At 51.8% G+C, this 25,834-nt stretch overlaps 7 protein-coding genes across 7 annotated transcripts; 6 read left to right on the top strand and 1 right to left on the bottom strand.

The window, feature by feature from the left end:
- Nucleotides 1-974: 974 nt before the first annotated feature.
- Nucleotides 975-2,094, top strand: HER10_EVM0009691 (UMTA protein; the record flags this gene model as incomplete). Its single annotated transcript, XM_035479171.1, has 5 exons — nt 975-1,127; nt 1,208-1,245; nt 1,320-1,457; nt 1,521-1,940; nt 2,001-2,094. 5 exons carry the CDS (start codon nt 975-977, stop codon nt 2,092-2,094), a joined length of 843 nt encoding a protein of 280 aa, XP_035335253.1.
- A 598-nt stretch (nt 2,095-2,692) lies between these two features.
- On the top strand, nt 2,693-4,785 carry HER10_EVM0010128 (UMTA protein). The gene is made up of 8 exons (XM_035479597.1): nt 2,693-2,942; nt 3,002-3,119; nt 3,179-3,220; nt 3,276-3,430; nt 3,488-3,525; nt 3,597-3,734; nt 3,834-4,253; nt 4,326-4,785. Exons 1-8 carry the CDS (start codon nt 2,889-2,891, stop codon nt 4,384-4,386), a joined length of 1,026 nt encoding a protein of 341 aa, XP_035335280.1. The 5' UTR covers nt 2,693-2,888; the 3' UTR covers nt 4,387-4,785.
- Nucleotides 4,786-4,934: 149 nt separating this feature from the next.
- On the top strand, nt 4,935-6,811 carry HER10_EVM0012188 (methyltransferase domain-containing protein). Its single transcript, XM_035481588.1, has 9 exons — nt 4,935-5,149; nt 5,232-5,261; nt 5,329-5,419; nt 5,470-5,511; nt 5,566-5,720; nt 5,814-5,851; nt 5,937-6,074; nt 6,167-6,586; nt 6,652-6,811. The coding sequence occupies exons 1-9, from the start codon at nt 5,099-5,101 to the stop codon at nt 6,767-6,769; spliced, it is 1,083 nt and encodes a 360-aa protein (XP_035335432.1). The 5' UTR covers nt 4,935-5,098; the 3' UTR covers nt 6,770-6,811.
- An 890-nt stretch (nt 6,812-7,701) lies between these two features.
- On the top strand, nt 7,702-9,553 carry HER10_EVM0002260 (methyltransferase domain-containing protein). Its single transcript, XM_035471980.1, has 9 exons — nt 7,702-7,818; nt 7,889-7,909; nt 7,991-8,081; nt 8,139-8,180; nt 8,239-8,393; nt 8,495-8,532; nt 8,599-8,736; nt 8,828-9,247; nt 9,298-9,553. Exons 1-9 carry the CDS (start codon nt 7,777-7,779, stop codon nt 9,326-9,328), a joined length of 978 nt encoding a protein of 325 aa, XP_035334705.1. The 5' UTR covers nt 7,702-7,776; the 3' UTR covers nt 9,329-9,553.
- Nucleotides 9,554-10,517: 964 nt separating this feature from the next.
- HER10_EVM0009176 (uncharacterized protein) lies at nt 10,518-12,358 on the top strand (the record flags this gene model as incomplete). Its single annotated transcript, XM_035478675.1, has 9 exons — nt 10,518-10,689; nt 10,746-10,790; nt 10,880-10,970; nt 11,020-11,061; nt 11,123-11,277; nt 11,373-11,410; nt 11,466-11,603; nt 11,681-12,100; nt 12,193-12,358. The coding sequence occupies exons 1-9, from the start codon at nt 10,642-10,644 to the stop codon at nt 12,356-12,358; spliced, it is 1,143 nt and encodes a 380-aa protein (XP_035335217.1). The 5' UTR covers nt 10,518-10,641.
- Nucleotides 12,359-13,658: 1,300 nt separating this feature from the next.
- HER10_EVM0005447 (carboxylesterase) lies at nt 13,659-18,382 on the bottom strand. The gene is made up of 6 exons (XM_035475065.1): nt 15,684-18,382; nt 15,442-15,618; nt 15,244-15,385; nt 14,926-15,131; nt 14,453-14,870; nt 13,659-14,397 (listed from the first exon to the last, which is right to left on the bottom strand). Exons 1-6 carry the CDS (start codon nt 15,819-15,821, stop codon nt 13,796-13,798), a joined length of 1,683 nt encoding a protein of 560 aa, XP_035334945.1. The 5' UTR covers nt 15,822-18,382; the 3' UTR covers nt 13,659-13,795.
- Nucleotides 18,383-18,921: 539 nt separating this feature from the next.
- On the top strand, nt 18,922-23,487 carry HER10_EVM0002015 (F-box domain-containing protein). The gene is made up of 2 exons (XM_035471744.1): nt 18,922-19,480; nt 19,549-23,487. Exons 1-2 carry the CDS (start codon nt 19,359-19,361, stop codon nt 23,144-23,146), a joined length of 3,720 nt encoding a protein of 1,239 aa, XP_035334692.1. The 5' UTR covers nt 18,922-19,358; the 3' UTR covers nt 23,147-23,487.
- The last annotated feature ends 2,347 nt before the right edge of the window (nt 23,488-25,834 follow it).

The following is a 25,834-nucleotide window of genomic DNA, read 5'->3' as shown; positions in this document are numbered from 1 at the left end:
CGTAAAGCCCAACCTCTTTTTCTATTCGGAATCATCTCTTCTCTCAATACAAAAGAAACAGAACTCAATCTTTGCCCGGCTCGTCAAAAACACAAAGCGAATCAATCGTGTGGCTGAAGCCGGGGTGACTCGGACCTTCGCCTCGGCTCCGGACAGATTCAGAAGGTCGGGCGTTGCATCCAACGGCTCTACCATGGGTTTGGGCGCCTCGATACCAAGCAACAAACGACGGTCCCCTCTCCGTCCCACATTTTCCTTCTAAATGGAGACAACTTGGCCGCCGTACTTGCATTATGCAATGCACATTTCGTTCTGTTGGCCCTGCTCAGAAACATGGGCCGGAAAGAGGGGGTTACAATCGAATGTTTTGGTCGCAACAAATAGACAAGTCGGTGCCTCCCCCGCTGCCCAAACGCCTTTTGCGTCTCGTCAAGATTCGCGCTCTCACGTTGCCCATATTTCTGTTTGAAGGAGAACCATCAAGGTTGGATACCTTGTTCACTGCGCGAACGAGCACCTGCGAGCATGGCTTCCATCGTGAATAACGAGGTCCAGCTTGTTGCTGAAGACCATGTACGTGTAACTGCAACTTTAAACACCAAGTAGATGACAACTAATGCAAAGTTTAGGTTGACGTGACCGACAGCGAGGCTGATCTCGAGGTAAGGACAACACCAATCTCGCGGTATTCTCACTACTTAGATCTCCTTACTCATGCTGCTCTTTTGACAGAGTATTCAATCAGAGACGACGAGCATCAAGGCATCTATGCTCGAGTGGCGCCAAGAAAATGGTCGAACTTATCATAAGTACAAGGATGGCAGTAGGTAAAGCAGGCGCTCTCCGACTGCATCCAGCGGTTGACCAGCTTCGCTAGAATACCTAGTTCCCAATGATGAGAAAGAGCTCGATAGACTTGGTAAGGCAGACTATCACCGGCTAGTATCTTATCCCACTGACAGGGCTTACTAGATATGCAGCATGAGATCTTCTATCTCACGTGGGATGGAAAGCTCGGCATCACCCCTCCATGTGAGCCTGGCGCAAAAGTTGGTCGTGTTCTCGATCTCGGCACGGGTACTGGATTGTGGGCAATCGATTTTGCGGATCTGCATCCTGAAGCCGAAGTGAGTCTTCAATTCTTGTGACGCTGCCCACTCCTTGAACGCAATGATCGAAAGATTGCTAACGACCACCCGTCGTTTAGGTGCTGGGCATGGACCTTTCTCCTGTGCAGCCGTCAGAGTATGTTGACCCCCCATGAATGACCGGTTGGCCATGACAAGACACCCAGAAGACTGATCGTTCATCTCTCACAGCGTTCCGCCTAATGTGAGATTCGAGATTGATGATATCGAGGAGGAGTGGCTTTATTCACAGCCATTCGACTACATTCACAGTCGAATCATCACGGGCGGCATCAGCGACTGGAAGAAGATGATCAAGAAGGCCTACGAGTAAGTCTTATCACTAAAGTACAACTCCGCGAAGGATATCTGACACGCTTTCCAAACACATAGCCACCTCACGCCCGGCGGATGGTACGAGATACAGGAGTCAGACATGTCCCCAGCCGCCGACGATGGAACATTGCCCCCCGAGAAGGCATTGTCTAGGTTCGGCGCCCTGATCCGCGAAGCTTACGTGGAGATGGGTGTGCCCCTGGTCCATGTTCCTGATCTGAAGGACGTCCTCACAGAGGTCGGGTTCGAAGACGTGGAGCTGACCGTCTTCAAGTGGCCTACGAATCCTTGGGCCAAGGACCCCAAGTACAAGAAGATCGGAGAGTGGAATTACCACAACTTTGGTGGCGCAGTTGAGACTGTCTCCTTGGCACCGTTGACTCGGGTGCACGGCTGGACCAAGGAGGAGGTCCTGTTGTTCGCCGCCGAGGTGCGGAAGGACCTTCGGGATCCGAAGGTTCACTCCTACTTTCCCATGTAAGTCCAAATATGTTTTCGTGCTCATCCGTGCTGAAATTCTTTCTGACAACGTTGTAGCTACACGCTTGTGGGTAGGAAGCCATTGGAGGCGGCGACTAAGCCGGCGGCTACTGAGCCCACTCCAGCTGAGGTCTCAACTTCACCACAGTGATTCACAAGGCCTTCACAAGGCCTTATCATGCTGTTTGATCGCTTCATCAAGACGGATTGCCAGATTTCAGCTCAGATATCGGCCTCTCTGGGAAGATGACATGACATGGCTCTGAACTTCGAAGATGTCTCATATGATACAACGGCAGTTGTGACTGGCCTATCAGAAAGTGTGGCACCGACAGCACTGATTTGGAGCCTTCGAATAGTTGCTTAATAAACTCAGTCGATTTCCTCCCAGTCATGCTGGGTGCCCCATTGCCTATTGACTCTAAGCTTGTTGATACTGAGTGGTAGGAAATCATATTGACTTATCGCTGTTGAATGTTGACCTAGGATGGTCGACAAGAGGATGAGATCTATCGCTACATTTCAGAGCAAACGTGTGTTTGTTGTCTGTTTTGAGAACCCTCTAGTCGTTTGGTGCGGCTAAGAAACAGGCACTAGCCTGGCGGGTGTTAAGCCCGCCTCCCGCGGGGGGGGGGGGGGATGCCTTCTCCTATCCCCTGCCGCATCTCCAGTTTTTTCGGTCTGCAAAGAGGCAACGTCGCCGCTCGCCTGCATCATGCGCCCTGCACCTCGCTGTTGTGAATGGTGGCCGGGTGACAGGCCGCGGTTGGGTCGACAAAGAGGGGTCGATTCATCTGCCCACCTTCAAAAACTTCAAGTCGTCGTCTCCCTCGTTTAATCCTGAAGTCTTGTCGCTTAACATTTCTTCAGCAAGAAGTTATCCCAGGGTCTTGGCTTACATCTGAACCCACTCAGCAACGCGTCCGAGTACGACATATTGCTACCATGGCTGCTGCACCCGAGGAGCATCCCGAGGAATTCCTCGTCGCTGATGACGAAGTAAGCATCATCGGGAAGTGACGGGGCACATTCAGCCTTACAGCTAACCACCACTTCAGATCTCTGACAGCGAGGTGGATCTCGAAAGTCTTCGCTCAGAAACCACAAGTGTGAAAAGCTCAATCCTCGAGTATCGGATAGAGAATGGCAGGTCGTATCATAAGTACAAGGACGGCAGTGAGAGAGACTCCTCCGACTCTGATTAATCCAAGGGTGATTCTGATGAGCTATTTTAGAATATGCCTTTCCCAACGACGACCAAGAGAATGAGAGACTCGGTGAGGCGCCTTGGGGGCCTGTTTTCCCATACTCTTAAACTAACACTGAGGACAGATATGCAGAGCGAGATCTGTAATCTCACCTTTCATGGCAAGATGGGATTTGCGCCGCCTGCGGAGGAAGGCGCCAATGTTGGGCGCATCCTGGATCTTGGCACAGGAACTGGGCTATGGGCCATAGACTATGGTGATCAACACCCCGAAACAGAGGTGAGTTTTGCTGATGATCTATGTGTAAGAAAGTTGCCTGATAAAGTCGGGGAGTAGGTTTTAGGCGTTGATCTCTCGCCAATTCAGCCAAGAGAGTAAGTTGCCCCTCCTCTTGAGAACGCATCAAACCTCAAGACGAGCCTCTTGCTAATGTTGGAGATTTTAGCGTCCCGCCGAACGTCCACTTTGAGGTCGATGATGTTGAAGAGGACTGGCTCTACTCGAGACCTTTTGATTACATTCACATCCGCTTCCTGAATGGTTCGATTGCCGATTGGAAAAAGCTGGTCACTAAGGCCTACGAGTGAGTCTGACGTGATCATTGTCACAGCATTCAACCCTCAGAGCCCCCCAAATTAGAGGGCATTTAAAGCCAGTCGACTGACGTCCTCTTCAATCATAGCAATCTTGTTCCTGGTGGCTACTTCGAGATTCAGGAAAACGATTTTGTTTTCACCTCTGATGATGAAACTCTGGCACCCAAGGCACCTCTCGCTGAGTTCGGCAGATTGGTTCGGGAAGCCGCCGCAAAGTTCGGACGTGCCTTCGTTCCCTGTCCCGAATTGAAAGACATCTTGACCGAGGTCGGCTTCGAGGACGTCGTTCTCGACAAGTTCAAGTGGCCCTCTAACCCCTGGCCCAAAGACCCTTATCATAAGACGATTGGCCAGTGGAATTATCACAATTTTGTGGACGCTGCAGAGGCTCTGGCTCTAGCCCCTCTGACGCGCGCACACGACTGGACTAAAGAAGAAGTTCAGATATTCCTCATTGACGTCCGGAAGGATATGAGAAACCCCAAAGTACACTCGTACATGCCGATGTAAGTTAGAAACCGCTGCCATGGCTGTAAGGCTAGACGTCAACTTTTTTCGCTAATAATATTTGAATATAGCTACACTATTGTTGGCAGAAAGCCTTTGAAGAAGGATGCCCCTGCTGCACCTCAAGCTTAGAAAATATTGATATAGCCGAGAGTTGAAGGGGATCAAGGTGCCAAGGACGACCGTCGACGACGAGCGGGTAGAAGTGAGTCGACTGGGCGGGGTGAGCGCCCCAACAATGCACATCGATACTAGATTTCCGATACCAACACCATTGTCCGATGAGATTTCCGCACTTGGCCAAGCTCCTTTCTTACCGAGACTGGGCATAGTGACTGAGCTATCGAAAACTCGTAAACATGGATGAGGGTTTGGCGCACCGCGGACACGGGACGGCTTCCGATAGTGGGCAGTCCAGATTTTGCGGTTGCAGGGGTTGAATGACTGAAGTGGCAAGTGGTTAGATCGCGGGATGCTGTTGGAAGTTGTCTTCACATGCCCATGTCGCATTCTTTGTCTCTTCATTCGACCATAGTTTTTTCTGCCCCGCAATTGTCTGCAATGTGGAAACTGCACCGTCGAGATGCATATGCATGTTTGCTCGTTGGTTCCTTCGCCGACCCCCGGCTCACAAGAGGGGTGACGAACTGAGATCTTCTGTTTTTGTCACAAAAACATCGATGGCCCCTCAGCCATATCCCTCCTCGTTGATAATCCCAGTGTTCATAATTCTACGCTGTGTGAGGTATTCCGATCGCATCTTCATCGGAAACATCAACCAGCCAGAGTAACACGAAAGTCATCGACGCCCTTGCTAATCTAATATACTTTAAAGTTCGCCATCATGGCCGCAGCAAACAATGCCGGCACTCCCGCGCTCGTCGTAGACGAGGAGGTAAGATATCTACGATAGCTCTGTGATGCAATGACAAGGCCATCCCGTCTACAAGTCATTGACTTTCTGACTTTTTCCTTAGCAAGATGACTCTCGTTCAGAGATAGGAAGCGTAAGAATGAATCGCCCACTCACTTGAATCATGACGCGCTCAATCTGACCTATTGATATGCGATCAGAGCATCGCTTCGTCAAGCACTAGTCTCCGTGACTCTATTATGGATTACCGTATTGAGAATGGCCGGACCTATCACCGATACAAAGACGGAAGTATGTTCTGTTGTAATTCTATTTGTAGAAGCGCCCTAACGTCATCTCAGAATACACGGTGCCCAATGATGAGCGGGAAATGGAAAGACTAGGTAACTCCAACATCCTAATGGCAGTATGAGCGTGCCGCTAAAAATTGTTTCCAGACTTGCAAGATGAGCTCTGGGCTATTTCTCTCGACTTCGCTTCTGGAATTGCTCCGCCTTGCAAATTAGGTGCAGAGGTTGGTAGAGTTCTCGATGTCGGCACCGGCAGCGGTATTTGGGCGATTGCCTACGCAGACGAACACCCTGACGCTGAGGTAAGATACTTTATGTACCACCGAGGTAGCCCTTGGCACTCTTTTATGTGTCGTTTCCACCTACTATAGTCTCTAACACAGCGGCTTGCATAGGTCATTGGCATTGACCTCTCCCCGACTCTCCCTGACTAGTATGTGTGACCCTTTTTTCGTTTGATAGTCAGCGGGAGACTACGTCAACGCACACGTGTAAAGAAACTGATATGGGCCTTATAGCGTGCCTCCAAATGTTAAGTTCGAGATCGACGACGTCGAGGAGGAGTGGACGTGGTCCCGGCCGTTTGACTACATCCACAGCAGAGTCATGACCGGGAGCATTAGCGATTGGGATCTTTACCTCCGCAGATGTTACGAGTATGCAGAATTTCCTTTTCATGTCATTATGATTGTTCTATCAAACAGACAACAAGGTTCATCGAATGTGAGCTAACTCGGTGCCACTCAAGTAATCTCACGCCTGGCGGATGGGTCGAACTACAGGAACTCGACATCTTCACCACGTCCGATGACGGCACCCTCAAGGCCGACTCTGCAACACGGAGATGGAGCACGTTGCTCACAGAGGCAACCGAAAAGCTTGGGCGCCCTTACATCGACCCTAAAGACCTTGTACACAACGTGACAAATGCTGGCTTCGTCGACGTTTCTATCACAACGTACAAATGGCCTCTCAACGACTGGCCCAAGGATGAGAAGTACAAGCAGATTGGAAGACTGCATTACGAGAACTCGACGACTGGCCTCGAGGGATTCACCATGGCCGCTTTGACGCGCGCTCTTGACTGGAGCCCTGAGGAGGTTACCGTCTTCCTCATGGAAGTACGGAACGAAGTCAAGAATAGGATGATTCATGGATACACTCCAACGTAAGTCTTCTGGCCAATTGCAATGTAAGATGTCGAGCGGATTCGTGTATTGATACTTTGATCAGTTACTGCATCATCGGGCGCAAGCCGGAGAAGAATGACACTCCTGCTCCCCCGGCTCCGGCGTCCCCGGAGGCTCCTGCTTCTCCCTCAGCCCAACCGTCAGCTCCGGCTACGTCTTGAGGCAGAGCACACATAGGAAAGTATGAGTGCTCAATAGTGAGAGGATTCATCGGGGGTAGTTTGGTCATCGTTAGATACCTTGGGCCTTGTGAGCCCAAACATGCCATATATCTCATTTAGGTAGTCGAAAATTCAATTATAAAATCCGAGGCTTCCGAGATGTGAAGTTCGATTGTGTGATTGTACGAAGGTTGCATTTAACCTCAGTCTAATGGGTCTTAGTGTCAGCCCTTCCTAGCGCGGCTCGGGAGCGTCGCATGGGTTGGGGAACTTTCAGTCCTTCATTATTACGGTTCCGAACGACGACATCATCAAACCTGCAGATCTGTACATTCGAGGAACTTTAGGGGAATGACTTAATGCAGTGGAAGTTGGTCACAATTTGATCATGCCCCAACGAAAAGTCCCGGCGGATGCAGTGACCTTGGGCAGCGTCTTAAGGGCCGTATTGGGTAATCTTGGTTGGGATGGCATTCTCTCGAAGCCCGACCCTGGTACATTTAGTCTGTAAATGGGAACTACTCAGCGTGTTTGGCACGTTTGACTCGATAGATAACGGATTGTTAGTGCCGGCGTTCGCCCAAAAGCCGTCCAAAAGCCTTCGAGAACAAGGATGAATGGACTAGGACTTGGGCAGTTGGAGTGACAGACATTGCTATCCACTCGCAAGAAACATTGTTTTTCCCCATGTCCAAAGCTCAATCTCGTCACCTGGTGACCTTCCAACGCGCTGCGTCTTCTTCAGGTCCACAGCTGTCTGTGCCGCAGGAGTAACGCGCATATGCATGTTTGCCCGTTGGAGTCTCTGGCGACCAAGAGGGGTCCGCCAAAGGCGAACTGGCATGGTCGGGATTGGACTTCACACAAAAGGGTTGCAAGGCCCGCGTTCCACCCCCGCGACTGTTAATTCTTTCAACATTTTTGGCATACCATGTCAATAGTACTTGAAATCAAGACCCGAGGAGAAAATTACAGCAGTATCGGAAGAGCCAATACGCACGGCCGCCATGGCTCATGACAACAATGTTACCGATCTTGATGTGGACGATGTAAGGGAAAAATGGCTTCGATTCGAATACAAATCTTCTGTCAGACGTGGGCTAATTGATGCGGAAACAGGAAGGTATAGCAGATATGCACGTAAGCTCAAGCCTGCGTCACAGGGGCTATTGCCCTGAACTTGAGGACAGCCAATAACTGACACATCCCTTCATCCTCTAGAGTATAGTCCCATCGAGCGTCAGTCTTCGTAAATCACTTCTTGAGTATCGCACCGAGAATGGTAGGACGTACCACCGATACAAGGATGGAAGTATGTGTTTCCGGGCTTCAGTCCCTCCTTGAAAGACTCTCTCTTATCCGGCTATAGAATACAACCTACCCAATGATGAAAAGGAACTAGACAGGCTTGGTAAAATTTCCAAATGATCACATTCCTTGTTCAGTCGTTTCTCTAATACTTGACTTAGATCTACAGCACCACTTATGGCTTCTTGCTCTAGATGACAAACTTGGCATGGCCCCACCTTGCATGGAGGGTGCCCAAGTCGGTCGGGTGCTTGACGTCGGAACTGGCTCCGGCATCTGGGTCCTCGACTTTGGTGACGAGCATCCTGAATCTGAGGTAAGATTGTGGGCTGCCTCCAATACGTATTCAAAGCTTCTTTGTTTCTTGATATTACACATGTTTTGAATATACAGTGTTTGACTGAGACTGCGTCACAGGTATATGGTATCGACCTGTCTCCAACTCTTCCAATCTAGTGAGTTGACTGCAACAAAGGCTTGACTTACAAGAAATAGTTCCTAGCAAATTAACTTCACCATAGCGTGCCCCCGAACGTCAAATTTGAAGTTGACGATGCCGAGGAAGATTGGACTTGGTCGCGGCCCTTTTCCTACATCCATAGCCGGGTGATGACATCCAGTATTGGTGACTGGGAGCTCTATTTACGTCGCTGTTTTGAGTGAGTCTATGCACCTCAGGCTTACCCGTGACCTCTGCCGGGAATTAAATAACCTCAAGCATGAGTTACACACTGACAAGGGGAAATATAGTAATCTTGAACCTGGTGGATGGATTGAACTACAAGAGTTCGATCTCTTTCCGCGATCAGACGATGGCACCCTCACACCCTCGCATCCTTTGATGAGATGGTGTAGTCTTCTACTTGAGGCATCAGAGAAGTTCGGCCGCCCCTACGTCGATATCCCGCCACTGAAGGACCTACTTGTGGAGGTTGGATTTGTGGATGTATCGCTCAGTCTATGCAAGTGGCCTACCAACACTTGGCCCAAAGACCCAAAGTATAAAGAAATTGGTATGTGGCATGGCGAGAACGTTTCTGGCGGCCTTGAAGGCTTCACAATGGCGGCTTTAACACGCGCCCTAAAATGGACGCCCACCGAGGTTGAAGATTTTCTCGTTGATGTGCGGGACAATATCCAGGATAGGACCATCCATGCGTGGTGGCCAGCGTAAGCATTCCTAGCAATCAGATACGCGTTATGATGTTGACTCGACCCAGGTATTGCATCATCGGACGCAAACCATATTAGTTGGTGGGTACTCGGCGCCTGATTCCTACTATGGCCTCTGTCTCTTCCGACTCTGACCTAGGCTTCATTGATAGACCCGTGAAGTCGATGGAAATAAGGAATTCGAGAGGAACGGTCTTACATCCAGTATGCCCACCTTCAACTTCACAGACTTGCGTCCACAGGGCTGTCCGTTTTTGACGAGGAGTTCGGCAAGCGGGACCCGTAACTTGCGATCAAAGATTGGCGGTCTCGTTACACGAGATGAATTCTCCAATCCATATGTAGATCTGGAGGGTTCACTCCCAGTCGGGAAACAAGGATAGTGCTGAAGACAGACTTAAGTACCGATAAGAGAAAAGTGCTAAATATGATAGTGTGTTACTTAGCTTATTTAACAACAGATTTAAGTCGCTGTTCTTTTAGGAAGATAATGTATACACAAAAGCGTTTTCCTTCGATATCTTGATTCCCAAGCCTCATGTTGTTGAGCACATCTTGCATTCTGGACGGGATCTAGGCTCTAGTTGCCTTAGTCTAGGTCCATCCTAGGGCATCGCAGGGATGTGATGCCTTGTACTCCACGAATAGCAAGCCGGATTCAGACGTCAATGGCAAGTACATGAAAAGCAAAAGGTCACATTTCGCACAAGAGCCTATTATGCTATCACCCTGTGCTGGTGCGCAGATCTCGTGACCGCATGTTAGCACCCTTGTGCTCTTAGGAAAGCATTCAGGTCCATGGCGTTCTCTATTCTCGTCTTGACCTGGACTGAACACTGGTATGTCTCAAGCCCTCGGCGTGCCGCGACTGCATGGCCTTATACCGCATTAAATTTATCGTGGAACGAAAACAAGGTCCGTCATTGTTGTTTGCCGAGTCTTCGCCTTGGCAGCAAATGTGGATGAGCACCTGTGCCGCGGATACGGATCTCTTTCCGATTCTGGGTTCCCAGAAACTAGTGTCCCGGTCACCAACGCAACCCTTCGGTTGGAGATATCTGCCTCCAGCTGTCGTTAACGCTTCAATCTCCCAGGATCTCATTCGACCGCGAATCCTATAGGTCCACAAATGTCTGTAATGAGAGAAATGCACCGCCGAGGTGCATATGCGTGTTTGCCTGTTGGTTTTGCAGCGCACCCCGACCACGAAGAGGGGCTCGCATAAACTCTTCTGTTCTCGCCACAAAACAATTGCTTCCCCCCCACGCCAACTTCGATTATTATCACGGTTTATAGCTTATTGGCAATCTGATATCGCGCTGTGTTCTGTAGTTTCCCATCAGCAATCTTTCTCGTTGAATTCGGAAATAGTTAACGTCAGAACGTGCAACATGTCCCAAGACAACGAACCAGTTTCGCTTGCCGTCGATCAAGAGGAGGTATGCCATCACGAACATGAAGTCATTCTTTAGACAAGTCCTAACACTCCTCAAAGCCGGAGGACTCAGTTCAAGGAGACTCACAGTCAGAAATTGGAAGTGTAAGTTGATGGCCATCGTTGTATACTTTGTTCGCTGCCTTCACTGAAACCTCTCGAAAATCTTGCTGAACGCCGTTTTATCAATTTAGAGCGTGGCTTCGTCGAGCACCAGCCTTCGGGAGTCTATTCTTGAATATCGACAGGAGAATGGCAGAACCTACCATCGGTACAAAGATGGAAGTAGGTCCATTTACGTGATTCGTTTGCGCAACACCTCTGACTTAAGTAGCGTACATCATTCCCAACGACGATAGAGAGCTAGAGAGACTGGGTATGTATGAGCCAAAGAATACCTCCCCCATGATGTTTCTTCTCATTCACGATGCGCCCAGATTTGACCCATTCAATGTGGCTTCTTGTCACCGACAACAATCTCGGTGTTGCTCCACCCTGTCAACCTGGTGCCAAGGTCGGGCGAGTTCTCGATGTGGGCACCGGCAGCGGTATCTGGGCTCTTGACTTTGGAGACGAGCACCCAGAATCCGAGGTAAGCATTCCCTCAGCTCAAATTCTTACAGACAATTGCGTAGTCAAGTGGGGAATAAGGAAGTTCGAATTATAACTGACGTAATATCTTCACAGGTCCTTGCCTTTGACTTGTCTCCAACACTACCTGCCTAGTACGGATCAATCCCAATGTACTTCCCGAAAGCAGAGACTGATGAGTTCTTACAGTGTACCTCCCAACGTTCGATTCGAAGTCGACGATGCTGAAGACCCGTGGTTGTACTCGCGACCTTTCCAGTACATTCATAGCAGAGTCATCACTTCAGGCATCAGCAGTTGGGCAAATTATCTGAAAAAGTGCTATGAGTGAGGACAATCCTTGTTTCATTTCTCAATAAAACTGCCTGGGGAAATATAGAGAGCTAACAAGACACAACCCAAAGTAACCTCGAGCCAGGTGGGTGGGTCGAACTGCAAGAAATCGACCTTGCCCCAACCTCCGACGATGGAACGCTGAAACCCGATTCTGCACTGCTCAGATGGGCAGCCTTACTTCAGGAGGCTTCAGAGAAATTTGGACGCCCTTTTGCTAAAGTTCCTCCGCTAAAAGATGTCATGGTGGAGGCTGGCTTTGTCGACGTCCAAATGACGGTGACAAAGTGGCCCAGCAACTCGTGGCCGAAGGAACACAAGTGGAAAGAAATCGGCATCTGGAACTGCGAGAACATGCTCACGGGCCTCGAAGGATTCTCCATGGCTGCGTTGACCCGCGGCCACGACTGGTCTCGCAGCGAGGTCGAGGTCTTCCTCATGGAAGTCCGGAAGGATATCAAGGATAAGAATATCCACGCTTACTGGCCCGTGTAAGTACTACCCTCATTCATATAGGCCGCCTTCACAAACAGGTTTCATCTGAGAGGAGACACGAACCGGTACTGACCCCATCTACGACCAGATACTATATCACCGGACGTAAGCCTGAGAAGGAAGATTCTGTGCCTCCGGCTCCCGCTTCACCTGAAGCAGCCGCTCCAGCAGATGTAGCCGCTCCCGCCGAGGCCGCCGCCTCCCCATCAGCACCAGCAGCGGCGAACAGTCCACAGCCGGCAGCGGCGACTTGAGCACAGCTACTAGGAACAATGCGGTCAGCTGAAGTTGGATTTGGTGAAGGCACTGGTGGGAAGGCAAATGATGCGTGTTGGAAGGGTGTAAGTAGTGCATTATCTCCAAGGGAATAAGCGCCTGCTTCATTTTCATTTCATAGCGAATAAGACGAACGCCGAGACATGCTACATAGACCACGATTCATCCGTGATTGATCCCTAATCCTCCTAGCTGAGGCATCAGACAGCCCATAGGAATAATCCAGCTAGGAAGAAGAGCTACCACAGACAAAAGACATGATTAGCTTCACTACCTCTTCCGTCATGTCAGAAAGGAAACGAAAACTTACAAGCTCAGAAACAACATTCCCTTTCGCCTCATCCTCCTGTCTCCGAAGTCCCTGCCATCGACGCTCCGGTCTCTCGAAGGCTACCTCACTCGGCGGGCTGGCTTCCTTGTCTTCGGTACACTCTTCTCCAGCCGTTTCTACCGCATTGTCAACTCCCAGGCTTTTCCCAGACTCGGAATGCTTCTCCCAACTGATCTGAAAAACGTTGGACACGTAGACATACCTTTTTCATCGATAGGTGCCCCCATGTGTTCCCATTCCGAATCATCATATACGGCCTGCTCTTCACGCTCCGACTTTTCCTCGTCCTTCTGTGCCACCTCAGCTCGGAGATCCTTTAACGGCATCTTTTTCTGGTCATCAGTCTGTTTAACGCGAAACTGAATCCTACAAACGACACGGAGAAGCTTGCGCAGAGTCAAAAATAAAACCGACTCTATGATCTCACAAGATTCGCTTTCTTCTGCGGGCGCAGGAAGGGGGGATAAAAAGCCCACGACAATGTACGGACTCGTTTCGAATGTTGAGGCGGCTGCCTTGCGCCGCGCCGCTGCGTTGAGGTCGACGACATCAGTCACATGAGAGAATGCGGCACCAAGCCATGTCCGTGACGCAACTATCCACTTCAGGCTTCGTTCAATGGCGATTTTGCTGAGCATACGAAGTAAGCATATGCAGGTTGGCCCCGTTCTGTGCCCGAATTTGCGGCACAGTTTCCCTTGACTTTACCCATTTAGGATGTCGTTCCATGGTGGTTTTCACTGCATCCACTTCCTCCAGCGCATGTAAGTCTATCGTGTCAAACGACTGAAGTAGCATTGATATACGCTCTCACTTAACTCTATCATATTGCGATAATAGGCTGCTATGTGGTGAAGAAGATCGATAGTCCTTGGAGAAAAAGACACATACTGTTAAAGCGATGTTGAATTATGCAGTAGAAGAAATCTGAAATATACACATTATGTGTATCATCCAATGCTGGTATCAACCCGATATGCCATCTACTCGTATGCACAAGAAAAATAAGAAGGCCAACCCAGCAGATGCAAACGCCTCATTATCCATGGTCCGCGGCACTCTCTATATCCAAGAAAAACGCCTCTCACTGCTCCATGACCTCCACGATCCCCTTCCAAAAGTTACACCGGTCCCTCTGCCCATCATCGACGTTCTCCATCCGGTTCTTATTCAACTCAAACACGAACCGCGACTGATTCCGTCCCCAATCGCCCCAGTCTGGCGCACCCGCGAGCTTATACGTGTTGGGGTTGAGATCGCGCACAAACGAGATGACGTACTTCATCATCAGCGAGACAATGGGTTTGTTATACGTCCGGAAACTGTCGGGCGTCGGGCACGCGTCGATGCCGAAAATGGCAGGCGCCTCAAAGACGTGCGGGACGCCGAGGCCGGAGGCCGTGTTGTCGTTGTCCTGGACGTTGAAGCGGTAGGACCAGCTCGTCCCGGAGCGGTTGGCGGCCGCGTAGGCGTTCATGATGGTATTGGCGGGGCAGATGAAGGTCGTCTCGCCGTAGGCTTGGCTGGTGGACGGGAACCAGACGTTGTGGTTCGGGAGCGGCGGCAACAGGGGGTACTTTTGCAGCATCGGGTCGGTTTCGTTCTTTGTGAGTTTGGGGTAGTTGTCTGTCATGAAGGAGACGAATTCGTCTTGGGTTGCGACGTTGGCGGCGAAGACGGATCCCTCTGAAGGAGTGCGTTAGTACCTCAGTCGCTGTTGCATTATAATGACGGGACTAACCGTTGCTTCCTGTCCCAAAGAGGACGGGGACTTTGATGAATGAACCCTTGTCATAGAGCCGGTACGGGTAATCTTGTAGAATGTCGCCATCTATACACGGAGTCCAGTAGAAGTGCGGGTTTGCCGCCCTCCCCGGAAACGGCGATGCGATATTGGCGTCCTGGATCGCTTTGATGTCTTTACCGCGCAGACAGCCCATCTGATCCTTATCATCTGTGCAGCCTACCTTGGCCAGCGTCTGGTTGAACTGGTACTCGAGCTCCGGAACACGAGGCTGCGCGGGAAAGAAGACCGACTCGGACATGGCGCCTATGAAGAGCTTGTCGTCGCGTCCGCCGTAAGCTGCGAGGTGGAGGGCGACCGAGCCTGCTCCGGCTGAGAGGCCGTGGATGACTACATGATTTGGGTCACCTCCAAACTGTACTGCATGTGAGTATGGATGAAAATGGCATGAAAGGATTATGAGAATTTACCTTTGATATATGAGTCTGAACCCATTTCATCATTAATCGTTGGTCCAAGAGTCCCACGTTCAGCTCGCCGTCTTTTCGAACCCGGTCACTCGCCAGGAATCCCCAAAGTCCGACTCTGTAGTTGAAATTTACAAAGACAACATTTTTGCCCGAGACATCTACAACTTGAGAGCCGTTCCAATTTGGATTGGCATTTGAGGTGTAACCTTAAGTAGTGTCAGATCAGAGCTTACGAAGAGAACGACACACAAGAGCCTGAACACGAGTCGACTCTCATCTCTAAATGGAGCAATGTCGTGTGAGTAGAGGGGACCTTACCACCGCCTTGAATGAACAACCATACAGGAAGCTTCGAGTCAGCCGTCGTGTTTGTTGGCGACCAGACGTTGGCGTATAAGCAGTCTTCGTCTTGACCTGAAGTAGGATAAGTCACATCCGTCCCGAGACAAATGGGCCCGAACTGAGGTTCTGTCAGCGAGGTGGCACTCGATCCAACGACACGGCCCGGTGCCTTACATCGATGGCATCTGTCGTGCCCTCTTTCGGCTCAGGATCTTGAGGTGCTCGCCATCTCAGATTTCCTATCGGAGGCGCCGCATACCGCATTCCCAGAAACTGGTTCACGCCGCTCGGGAGCGAATTCCCAGAATACCTCGCGTAGCCGAGATCGACGGTGACCCTCGGCAAGTTGGCCTGTCACGCAGCGTCAGTACTCTTGTGCGACGTACCGCCAGGGAATTTTGGGGAGAAGTAGAGACATCAAATCGGACGCCATCTCGAACAGCGAGATATTCACGAATGTTGAAGTAGAGGACGACGGAGAGGGCCGCTAGGATCATGCTGGCGATGGCAACTGGCGCAGAGTATCTCCGCCAGTTGAAGTTCCTCGTCTCCATGACGGGTCGAAGGAGGGGTGAACATGTTTCGAGGTCATATGGTCCCGCGGGCTGCGGCGGCGCTGCGCGATCCCACGTGAGAGCCACCGTGGGTAGCTGTCTGCTCTGCTTCGGGAGACAAGAGCCCAAAGCCGAGCGGGGGAAAGCAGCAGGAGGAGCGAGACTGCGAGTGAGTGAACGCGAGAGAATGAGGCTAAACTAGCGGCTGCTGCATGTCGTTTCCGAGGAGGGATCCGTGCCAGTCTCACAGACTTTCTGCAGCAGTGAGATGGCGCGGGTAAGACGCCGAAGATGAGTCTTGAGGGGATCGTAGATGGACCTGCGGACAGCCTCGGACGAGAAGAGGTTGTAGATGTACCGGTATTGATCGGTTCCAAAGAGAAAGGGGTGGGCCACCTTTCGGAATGACGAGTGATATCGCCTAGAACGACAATATGGAATGTGTCGAACCTTGGCGGCGCCGAGCGTGTCTTTGTTAACTTTGGCTTGGCCTACCCAACTGCTACGGCCGGGTACCCCAACTCCTCTCACCTCAGTGAAGAAGGGATCCGGGAGGTGGGAAATGCGGGTTTTCTGGGGTGATACTGCCCACCTCACACACTACACAACTGCCATTTCCCATCTACAATTCCACGCCAGGGCCCCCCCATGCTGGCTGCGCGCTGCAGACTTGATAGGGGGCACGGGCTGTGTCAGCGCACTGCCAAGTGGCCCATCTGCAGTGACGTCGCCAGGGCCTGTGTCTTCTGTTGGCCGGCTTGACGCAGGGTACGCAGGTAAAGCTGGCCAGGAGCGCGTTCTGGAAGCCAGAAAGTCCTTGTAAAAGAGACCCGGCGAACCCCCCGCCAGCCTCCAGGGGACCACTGGAAACACTGGAGCGTTGTCCAACAGTCCAACAGCAGGCCGCCGGAGAGCTAGGGTTTCGCTGTTTTCGGTAACAAGACGGCAGTGATTCACCGAGGGAGAGACATGGGCATCGTCATCTGTTTGATCGTATCGGAGCAAAACTGCCGCCAAAATACCCCGTTGCTATCTTCTCATCAGTTGCCGACTTGTCCAAGCAGTTCACGGCCACATAGTTCATCCTGAAAAGGGAATCATGATGAAGTTTTCCAGGCTCAAACAGCACCGGTAACAGAGAGCTCCTGGCACGAACACGGCCACGCACGCGTAGGGGACTACGGTTCCTCCCTCTGCGCAGGGTGCTGCCGGCTTGGCGCTTCATCTGATAGATGAGGCTTCCGCGTTCTCGTAGCCCGTCGACGAGCTTCTATCCTTGCTCGAGTACCGGCCGTGTCGCCCCTCTGTGTGCCAAGGATCAAGACTCGAGAATTTCTTGTTGATCCTTATCCGCTGTCACAGAGCTCTTATCGCTCCCTGCTTTTTGGCGTCACTGCTCCTTATTCTGTAACATTCAGTCGGGGTAAATATGGGCATCTTCCAAGGGACCGTTGCTTAGATGAAGCAAGAAATACTGGGGAAGGTCTCCAGCAGTCATGGACTCATGGCCCATGGGAAAACTTCGCAAGGTCCAGAAATAGCGCTGGCGAGACATTCCCAACTCCCGGGTGTCCATTCTTGTCGTATTCCGACTCGGTGCCGAGTCGTGTCCGGGTTAGGTAAGCCGGCACCTCGAAAAGGTAAGAATTGAGAAAGTGAAGCCAGCTGACTTGTCTCGTGATACCGTTGGTAGGACGAATCTGCCACAATGCTTCGACCAATATAAGATGGCATCAGGCTGTCTGTCTTACACATGGCGTCCGCTGTCTCCTTTTGACGAAGGTCTCCGAATGGCGGGTTTAGCCGTGAAGGCGCCCACTCAGCATGTGGTGTTCAACCACGAGATCCAAAAATAGCATCACCCTTCGCCCGGAGGGTGTTTGGCGTCTCGCTGTGGTTGGCCGCTGGGAAGGGCTTGAAGGCTTGAAGTAACCACGACGATATATCTTGCGCATCCGCATTCGGAAATTCTGCAACTTCGGCGAGTCGCTGGGCTTTCTGCGTGTTGGAGGTGGGCTGTTGGAAGAGAGTTAGGTCGGGCGGTTGGGCCAAGGTAGTAGGCGGGGCATTCCACCTTTCTAGCTGAGATGTGAAAAGGCCCATCTTTCACACTTGTAGAGTTATGTCGAGATGAGACTGGTGGCTGCTCATAAGAGACACTTGATTAACGCCTTCGGGGCTCAACTTGACACAGTTGATAGTAGGCTCTCTCCCTGCATATCGCGATTCGCAGGTTGCCGCTTGGGTTCCGCATCCCTGTTTCAATGTCTTCCCCAACAGCGTCAAAGCTGCACCAGTCAGAGACCGAGTCTGCCATTCTCTGTTGGTTCTTGACGGATAGCCAGCCGCCACCGGTTTGATGTTGTGTCTGAAGTAGACACCAAAGACTCACGATAGCCACATGGTGATGAGGCAAGTAGAAGCCAAGATAAGCTTAGAAAGAGTAAGCCCAACGAAGTGGTAGAGAGGCTACTGCTGTTACACTGTTTCAAGACTCAGCCTCATGTTGTCAGCTTCCAACTGACCTGGCGAAGCCTTGTGTCTCTGGAGCAAGGCCTCTATCTCCACATCCCAAGAGATAGGAAGAAAGACAATGGCAGATCCAGCGGCTAAGAGGGTGCAGCTGTGGTTGCAATGGGATGCATGTTGGTTGCCTTTGATGTAGTGCTATCGGTAGTGTTGTGAACCTCGAAGCGTGTCGCAGAATCAGAGGAAGCGATCATTCACCTTCATGACCTTTGACCATTACTATCCAAAGTTCTTTTGAGCACTCCCGAGTCCCAAGTCTTAACAGAAAGGACTTGGAATGTGCAGGTCGTCATGCCTTGTTGATAGAAAGGGGGGTCCCTGGTCTGTTTGAAATGTGTTTGCCTGCGGAAAGAAACTCCAAGGGCCCCATGGAACGGAAGATCTAGGCAAGGTCAGCTCGGGTTGGTCGGGTACCTTCCGATAAGGTGCCAACGCCGATGGTTAGCGCCAAATCAGTGGGTAAAGTACGTGAGGAACAGGGGGGGATGGGGGGCAGAATGAGCCCAGCAGCAGGCAGACAGAAACGCACCTGGTTGTTTTGGAGGATGCCCTCACGCAACTCACCACTCACACCATCCACCCACTGATACAGAGATATTGGGCTAACTTCAGGTGGTCCAGTAGCGTCGCTCCGCCACATGTTGCTTGCGTTCGCACGCGCAGCCGCATGTCCAAGTCCCTCAGTCCCCAATTCCCAAGTCCCAGCCTAAAGACCAAAGGGCCCAATAGAGACAAAGTCTGTGATCCCACACTCAGCTCACACTGCTGTGCTTCCTGCACTTGTTGTCTTTGCGTTTGCCTCTAACGCCTCGCTTCTGTTTCTGCGTCTACCGCTGCTTCTCCTGCACTGCGCTGCGCTGCCTTCCTCCTTCGTCTCAACAACGGCCCTTTTCCAAAACTCCAGACGATTCATCATGTCAACTTCCTCCCGCCTTTCGCTCTCTTAGCCTCGCAGCGACACCAACTTCGCCGCAAGCAACCAAGCAACCGCGCTGCCCTTGGTCCATCATGGACACCAGCACTGACGCTGGAGGACATGGGGAAGTGGGATCACGGTCGTCCATTGACAAACCCCCCATCCTGGCTCCGGATCCCGCTTTTGATCGCCTCCCGGACGAGATTATCCAACAGTATGGCTGTGTCCCTGCCATCTCTCTCAATCTCTCTTCTATTACAAGTTGACTGACATTGGCCATAGGATATTGCAGCTCACTGACCCCGACTCCTTTGCGTCTCTCGTCCTCCTCAACTCGAAATGGCGATCAGTCGCCCAGCAGGCCCAGCTCTATGCCCTCCACCTCTTCAAATGCGAGTCCTATGCCTCGAGCCATCCTCAGCTTCGCGATACCGATGTCAAAGATGAAGATCTTCCGCGCCTGAGGCGACTATTCGCCAGAGAGGTCAAACGCAACCTTTTCGAAGCATACCTGCGACCCCGCGAAACCGTTATAAAGTTGATATCCAATTCCATCAGCTCCTCGTCATGCCCCGGCGGCGAGGGAATGCAATTCAGTCCGTCGCCCCGCGGTCACCATATCCTAGCCTACAACTCATCTCGAATTTACGTTCTCGATGTACGGGGGAAGGATATCGATGTCAAGAGGGAATTCAAGATCTTGCGCCGTCCCGTGTCGACCTGTATCAAGGACGACGGCTCGATGCTAGCCGTGTTATCTTCTGAAATGCAGGTCGACCTCTATGATCTGGAGCAGTCACCACCGCGTCGCACCCAATCTCTCATCCTGGACCATGCTCCGCGCACTATCGCCCTCTCACCCTGCGGGTCTGTCCTAGCTGCTGCGTACGAAGGGGGTATCGAAGTATCCCTAGTCAACCCTGGCGCGTTACCTACAGATAGACGCGCTGTCAAATGCGACGGAGTCGATTCCTTGTCCTTCTCGTTCGACGGCACTCAAATCCTTGGAACTACGATTCACTCATCGCCACCTACCACAGTCATCCTCACAGCCCCGTATTATGACCCGGGCAACCAAATGGCCGATGATAGTATCAGCGCGCTTTGGACTACGTCCATTCTATTCCCTAATACCAGTCGCGACTGCAGTCATGCTGTGCTGCTGCAGGACTCTGCCCAAGAAGAGGCGAGCTGGACCTTCACTTACGACCGTAGTTTCGAGACGTTCAGGGCTGTACGCATTGAAGATCTGAGAAACGGAACAACATATTTCACGGGTCCGAAACCTGACCCAGGATCTCAGGCTAAGCTCACGCCTTGCACTCTTCCCGCAGCGACTTTCCATGGGGATCTTGTCAGTGCTGGGTTTCAAGGAAAAGATGTCTGGCTCTATGGTGTCCCTGAAGACCTCGACGCCGTACCCGAGTTCAACTCCTCAGGGGCGGATGGATTGTCAGCCTTGGCTGGTCAAGCAAGAAGAAATAGTGGACCTCCCTCGCGTTCGTCATCGTCCCGGGCGCAAGAGAACCCAAGGATCCCCCAATGGCAAATGTTGTGTGATAAGCTCCGGAACACTTTCATCTGGGGTGCAAAGATTGCCGAACTCGACGGTGTCAGCACGGTGAAGTGGGTTGCGGGCTTTGGTCAGACATCGGCACAGGAGCGCCTCGTCATCGCCGCCCGGGGCATCTCTCCTGGAAAATCCATCATTGAGGAGGACGACATCGACTTCATTGACGGCGGCAGAGTTACCCTCCTAGACTTTGACTACAGTATTGAAGATGGTGTTAGAACGGAGATCGAGATTGAAGTGGGCACCAAGGAGCCTGAGGTGCTCGAAGAGGAGCAAAGAGATATCGATACCGAAGTGGCTATTGTACGTCGCAGGACTGTGGCTCAGAAACGGGGAGATCGCGGTGCCTTGATGCGTGCAGCTACGAGTGCTGCAGCTCGGAGCAACCCTTTGCCGTCTATACCGTCGATGCCACCGATGCCGCCCATGCCACAACCCCGAGAAGAACGACAAGCCGACAACGATCACGGCGAGGACGACCCTCTGGTTCCAAGGCGAATTGGAGCAGCCCCGCGTATCAATGTTCAAGAGCCAGCCTCACCTTCGGCGCATGGGGCAGGCGAGACCGCCTCGATGATTGGAGAAGAAGAGGCAGAGGAGGCAGTCGAAGCCCCTTACTCGCATGACGGGCCCCGCTCCACCAATACTCTCCGTCGCGCTGCCACTGCTGCTGCTATGAACCGAAGCCGCCACCCGCAACCGCCGGCTGCTGGACCGGTAGAGTATCGGCGAGCTGACGGCCGACGTGAGCATCCTCACGAGAGCGACGCCGACAACTGGGTTCCACCGCCGCCTCCCTACCAAAAGGACGACCCCGGTGACTTGCCCTCTTTCCTACGGAACGCCGTCATCACACCTGGCGGTGTGCAGATACCGAGTCAGCCAGCGAGGACCCAAACAGCCGCGCCTGCCATTGGCGCATCGGCGTGGGCTCTCCCGGCGCGACCTGCTCTATCTCAATCATCAGGCCGCCCTCTAAGCTATCAAGAGCCGGTCAACAGCCCCCCGACTAATGCCAGCCACCATCTGCGTATAGCTAGTGACTCGACGCTCATGAGCCGGCCGCGCACTGCAGATTCGGCAGTTCGTCCGACGCACAGCCCTTCGGCCCATGTTGATCTTGACGATGATATCTATGACGTCTCGCCACCAGACTCCCCACGGATGGCGGCGAGAAGACAGAGCGAAACTCAAGCCATCTCTCCTGACGACCAACGGATGGTCAGCCAAGTTTCAGAGGCTCGACCATCAAGTTCTGGGACACACTCAGATTCTGAGGCAGTTTCTCCCGAGCAATCAGTCGTATCCCCGGTCGCTCAGCAGGTTCAGGCGCCTCCCTCGCTGGGTTTGGAGATCCCATCAGCTTCCTCTGCAAATGCTGCGGGGCTGCGACAGCCACAATCAGCATCTACAACTGACTTGCCGTTAGTCAGACGCCTTTCCAATGCGTCAACTTGGCCTAGATCTGCGCAGCCAGGTGATGGATTTCACCTTCGTCCAGATGGCGGTCCCTTAAACAGCCACCCCTACTCCGCTCCTGCGACTGACGCAAGAGTCGACGAGATTGCCGAGTCTTCACTGCCACCATTCCCCATGGCAGATCAGTTGGCTAGTCTGCGGGGCCATGAGCAGCTGCCTCCATCTAGACGGTTTTCTGGAAACTTCAGCTCAGTCCAGCGCGTACCAGTGGGAAGCCGCCGACCTGGATCTCGTCGGGCATCTGTCCCACAGCCTGTCTCGCAGCCTGCTTTTCAAGCCCAGGGACAAGCTCAGAATCAGACTCAAGTTGCCGAATCACAGTTCGAAGACCAACCATTGATCATCAGCACACCTAGCGGCGTCACTGGCGCATTCGATGCGCCTACTCGTCAGCAATCGAACCGGAGAACCGAGATGCCTCTACTGGCCCCGATCCCGCGTCATCCACGCCCAACCCAATCGGGCCCGGTACGACCAACGGTGGAACGTCTCGAAACGATATACAGCACAAACACCACAAACCGGCCTGAAGCTTCTGGCAGCAGAAGTCTGATGCCGGCATGGTTACAGGCGCCGTCGACTTCGTCTGCGGGCCGGCAGTCGCATTCTTCGGTCAACAGAAGACCCAGTCGTGCCGAGCGGAGTGCAGCTAAGAACATCAAGGACGCGAAACGGCGCGGTTGGAATGGTTCCCAAAAGAAGAAGAAAAAGAAGAAGCAGGTTGATCACGAGGTCGCGAGCTCTACTGCGTGGACGGAAGTTTCCACGTCTAGTAGGAATGCCACTCATGGTAAATCAGAGAAGGACAAGAAGTGTGTTGTGATGTGAGAACACTATTGAATACTGGCTCGTTGGAGGTATTGTGATGCGGCGACAATTGCTCCAAGACTTTTTGCACGTTTGAATCTCTATGATTGGAAGTATAGCACCGGAGTTGGGGCATGGAAGAATACGTTTGAAAGATAGAGTAAGCCACTGGGCTGTACCCATTGCATTGACGATTCAGATACGGGAGGGAAAAGCGGTATTGTTATGCCTTCCATGGCATGATAATGTCTTGTTGCCTCTGCTACCAAGAAAGATAGGGAAGTTGTAGCTACTCACTCGCTCGAGATCGATGCGAGCTTGGTGCGTCGATCTATGATACCAATTTCTTTGCGCACACATGCATTATACTACATATTCAAATTTTTGAGGTTATTTGCCTTCCACGTGTCCATCCGCTTTGACGACGCTCATGGAGATGTTAAGAAAGTTCGTTGTGCGATGCCCTGATTCCTGGCCCGCCATGACGCCTACCTCGTACTGTCAAAGTTTTCGCATCTGAGGATCCCTCGAAAACGGCGGTGGGCGGTGGGGAGCGAGGTACAAACAGATGGACGGTTGTAATCTTGTTGAGATTGCCAGGACCGCCTTGGCTGTAGAAACCATTCTAAGAAGGAGCGAGCCATGGGTATGATATGCATTCGACAAGCGATAGACAGTTGGGATACTAAAAGAAAGAAAATTGAACGGTACTCCGACATTCCGCCCATCATAGACCGTCCTTGTCGGGAGAGCCGATGTTGAACTGGTAACCCTGGATGGTCGCCTATAAAAGGGCATTCTCTAAGCATCTTGTTTCTTTTCTGCTCAGCAGTAGTTCATTCCCACAGCTTCCCGAGGAGTATCAAGTCGGAGGATCATGACTTGAACGTATAGTGCTTCTCAACCCAAGTCGTGAGATTCGTTGACGAATACGAGCAGAACGCGAAATACTTAAGCATAAGGGGTAGTAGAGGTGGGATCAGGGGCCGCTTGGGCTGGGTTTAACGGCAAGGCAATTATGTCAATGAAGTAAGGAGTATCGGTAAGGGAAGATTACCCGCGCATTCATGATGGCTGTTCCTACCGGCTGCCTACTGAGAATGGGTTTTGGGGTGTTCGAGCTTGCTTTGGTCTACAAGATTACTGCTTGGACCTTTTTTTTTTTTTTTAGAAAGGTTCTGCACATGGATGTGTGGAAGATAAATAAGAGATGCGATCCGATACGAGCAGTCCCCCACTGCCAGGATCGTGTGAAACTTCGAGAGGCTTTGGTTTGCTCAAGCGACTTTGAACTTCAATGGGGATTCTTTGATCCTTGGTTGAAGGGTTTGTGGGCATAGATGTGTGAATAGGTGAAAGACAACATGAGTTGCTGTTGTCTTTTGTCGAGGATGTAACGGACGTCCCGTAACGGCTCCATCAGTAGAGCCTGGGAACCTTGTCATGATGCTTGAAGTTCGCGTGGGAGAGCTTCTCATGACTACCCATGGCATCCATGAAGCCACTGGTTGGGAAAGGTGCAGTGAGCTTCCTCTGTGGGCTGCAGGGATCGATCATATATTAGATCTCAACGCGATGGCTGGCTTTACGTAGTGTACGAAAAAGCAAGGTGCATTGAAAATTGGCTTTGCCTCTATACTCCACGGGGGCTGGCTTCCATGACTGGGAAGAGGAAAAGGTTCTGATCAACCCGGCAGAAGGGCTCCCATTGGGTGAGGAAGACCGTTGATCAGCAAAGTAGGTGGTCAATGTAGTTCAGCCTCCGATCTGAGCAACGACGGTTAAGAACCCTGAGCCGTTTCCAAAATTAGCACTCGGGAGTTTATGGGCTACTCCGTTGCCGGTAGTGGTGGTGATACCCAAGCAGATGGAAGAATAAAACGGGTCGAATCGACAGCGACGTGGTGTTAGATGTCATCAGCGGCGTGCTTATTTGGTTGTGGTGCCAGGCCAGGCAAGCAGAGGACCCCTTCGAAATGGAATGCCAAAAAAATCCGGGTTTTCTTGCACCGTTGGGGGCGCGTTCGGGTTCCACACCTTCTAGCGATCGGCTCTCTTGCAGATCTCGGTCGATTCTTGGCCAGAGCTCCGGGGGGCGCACCCGCGGCATTCTTGACTACCCTGGGAAGCGAATACCACCCGGGCCCATACATGATTTCATTGAGCGGTGCAGTGATACCTGGACCGAGTGGTCACTGGTGAGAGGGCCGGCCAGGCTCTTCGAATCCTGCTCGGTGCGTGCTGTGTGCCAAGATTTTGTGAGGTGCTGGCTGGTTGCTGTTGGTGGTTGATATTGGGGGATATGATGAAAGAGTTGGTCTTTCTGGGCCGGAGACGTACTTAGATGACTGTCTTCCCATTTCTAGACAGAAATGCCTCCATCTTTTTGGCCCTATTCTTGACAGTCTCTCAATTTGCTACTCTCGCTGTTTTTTTTACGTACTTACACTTCACTCGCTTATACTACACTCGCTATAATAAGGAACAGAGACAGAGAAGCAGAAGAGATGGCGAAACGCGATAGCCTTACAGTATGGCTCCCGAAAGAAATGTACGGCTCCGTAGAGCCCCTCGCCGACGATAGATTCATATGGTGCCCGATGCCCTTCGACAACTCCTTACCAGTCGAACAAACATCATTCATCGACATGGGCGGAGACGACGAGGACAACAACATCAAGGAACCCGCACGAATTCCAGACGATGGCA

The sequence above is a fragment of the Colletotrichum scovillei genome (assembly GCF_011075155.1).
Source record: "Colletotrichum scovillei strain TJNH1 chromosome Unknown Contig00004, whole genome shotgun sequence".
NCBI lineage: Eukaryota > Fungi > Ascomycota > Sordariomycetes > Glomerellales > Glomerellaceae > Colletotrichum > Colletotrichum scovillei.
Note: the sequence above shows the minus strand (reverse complement) of the source record. Positions and strands in the feature narration are given on the sequence as shown.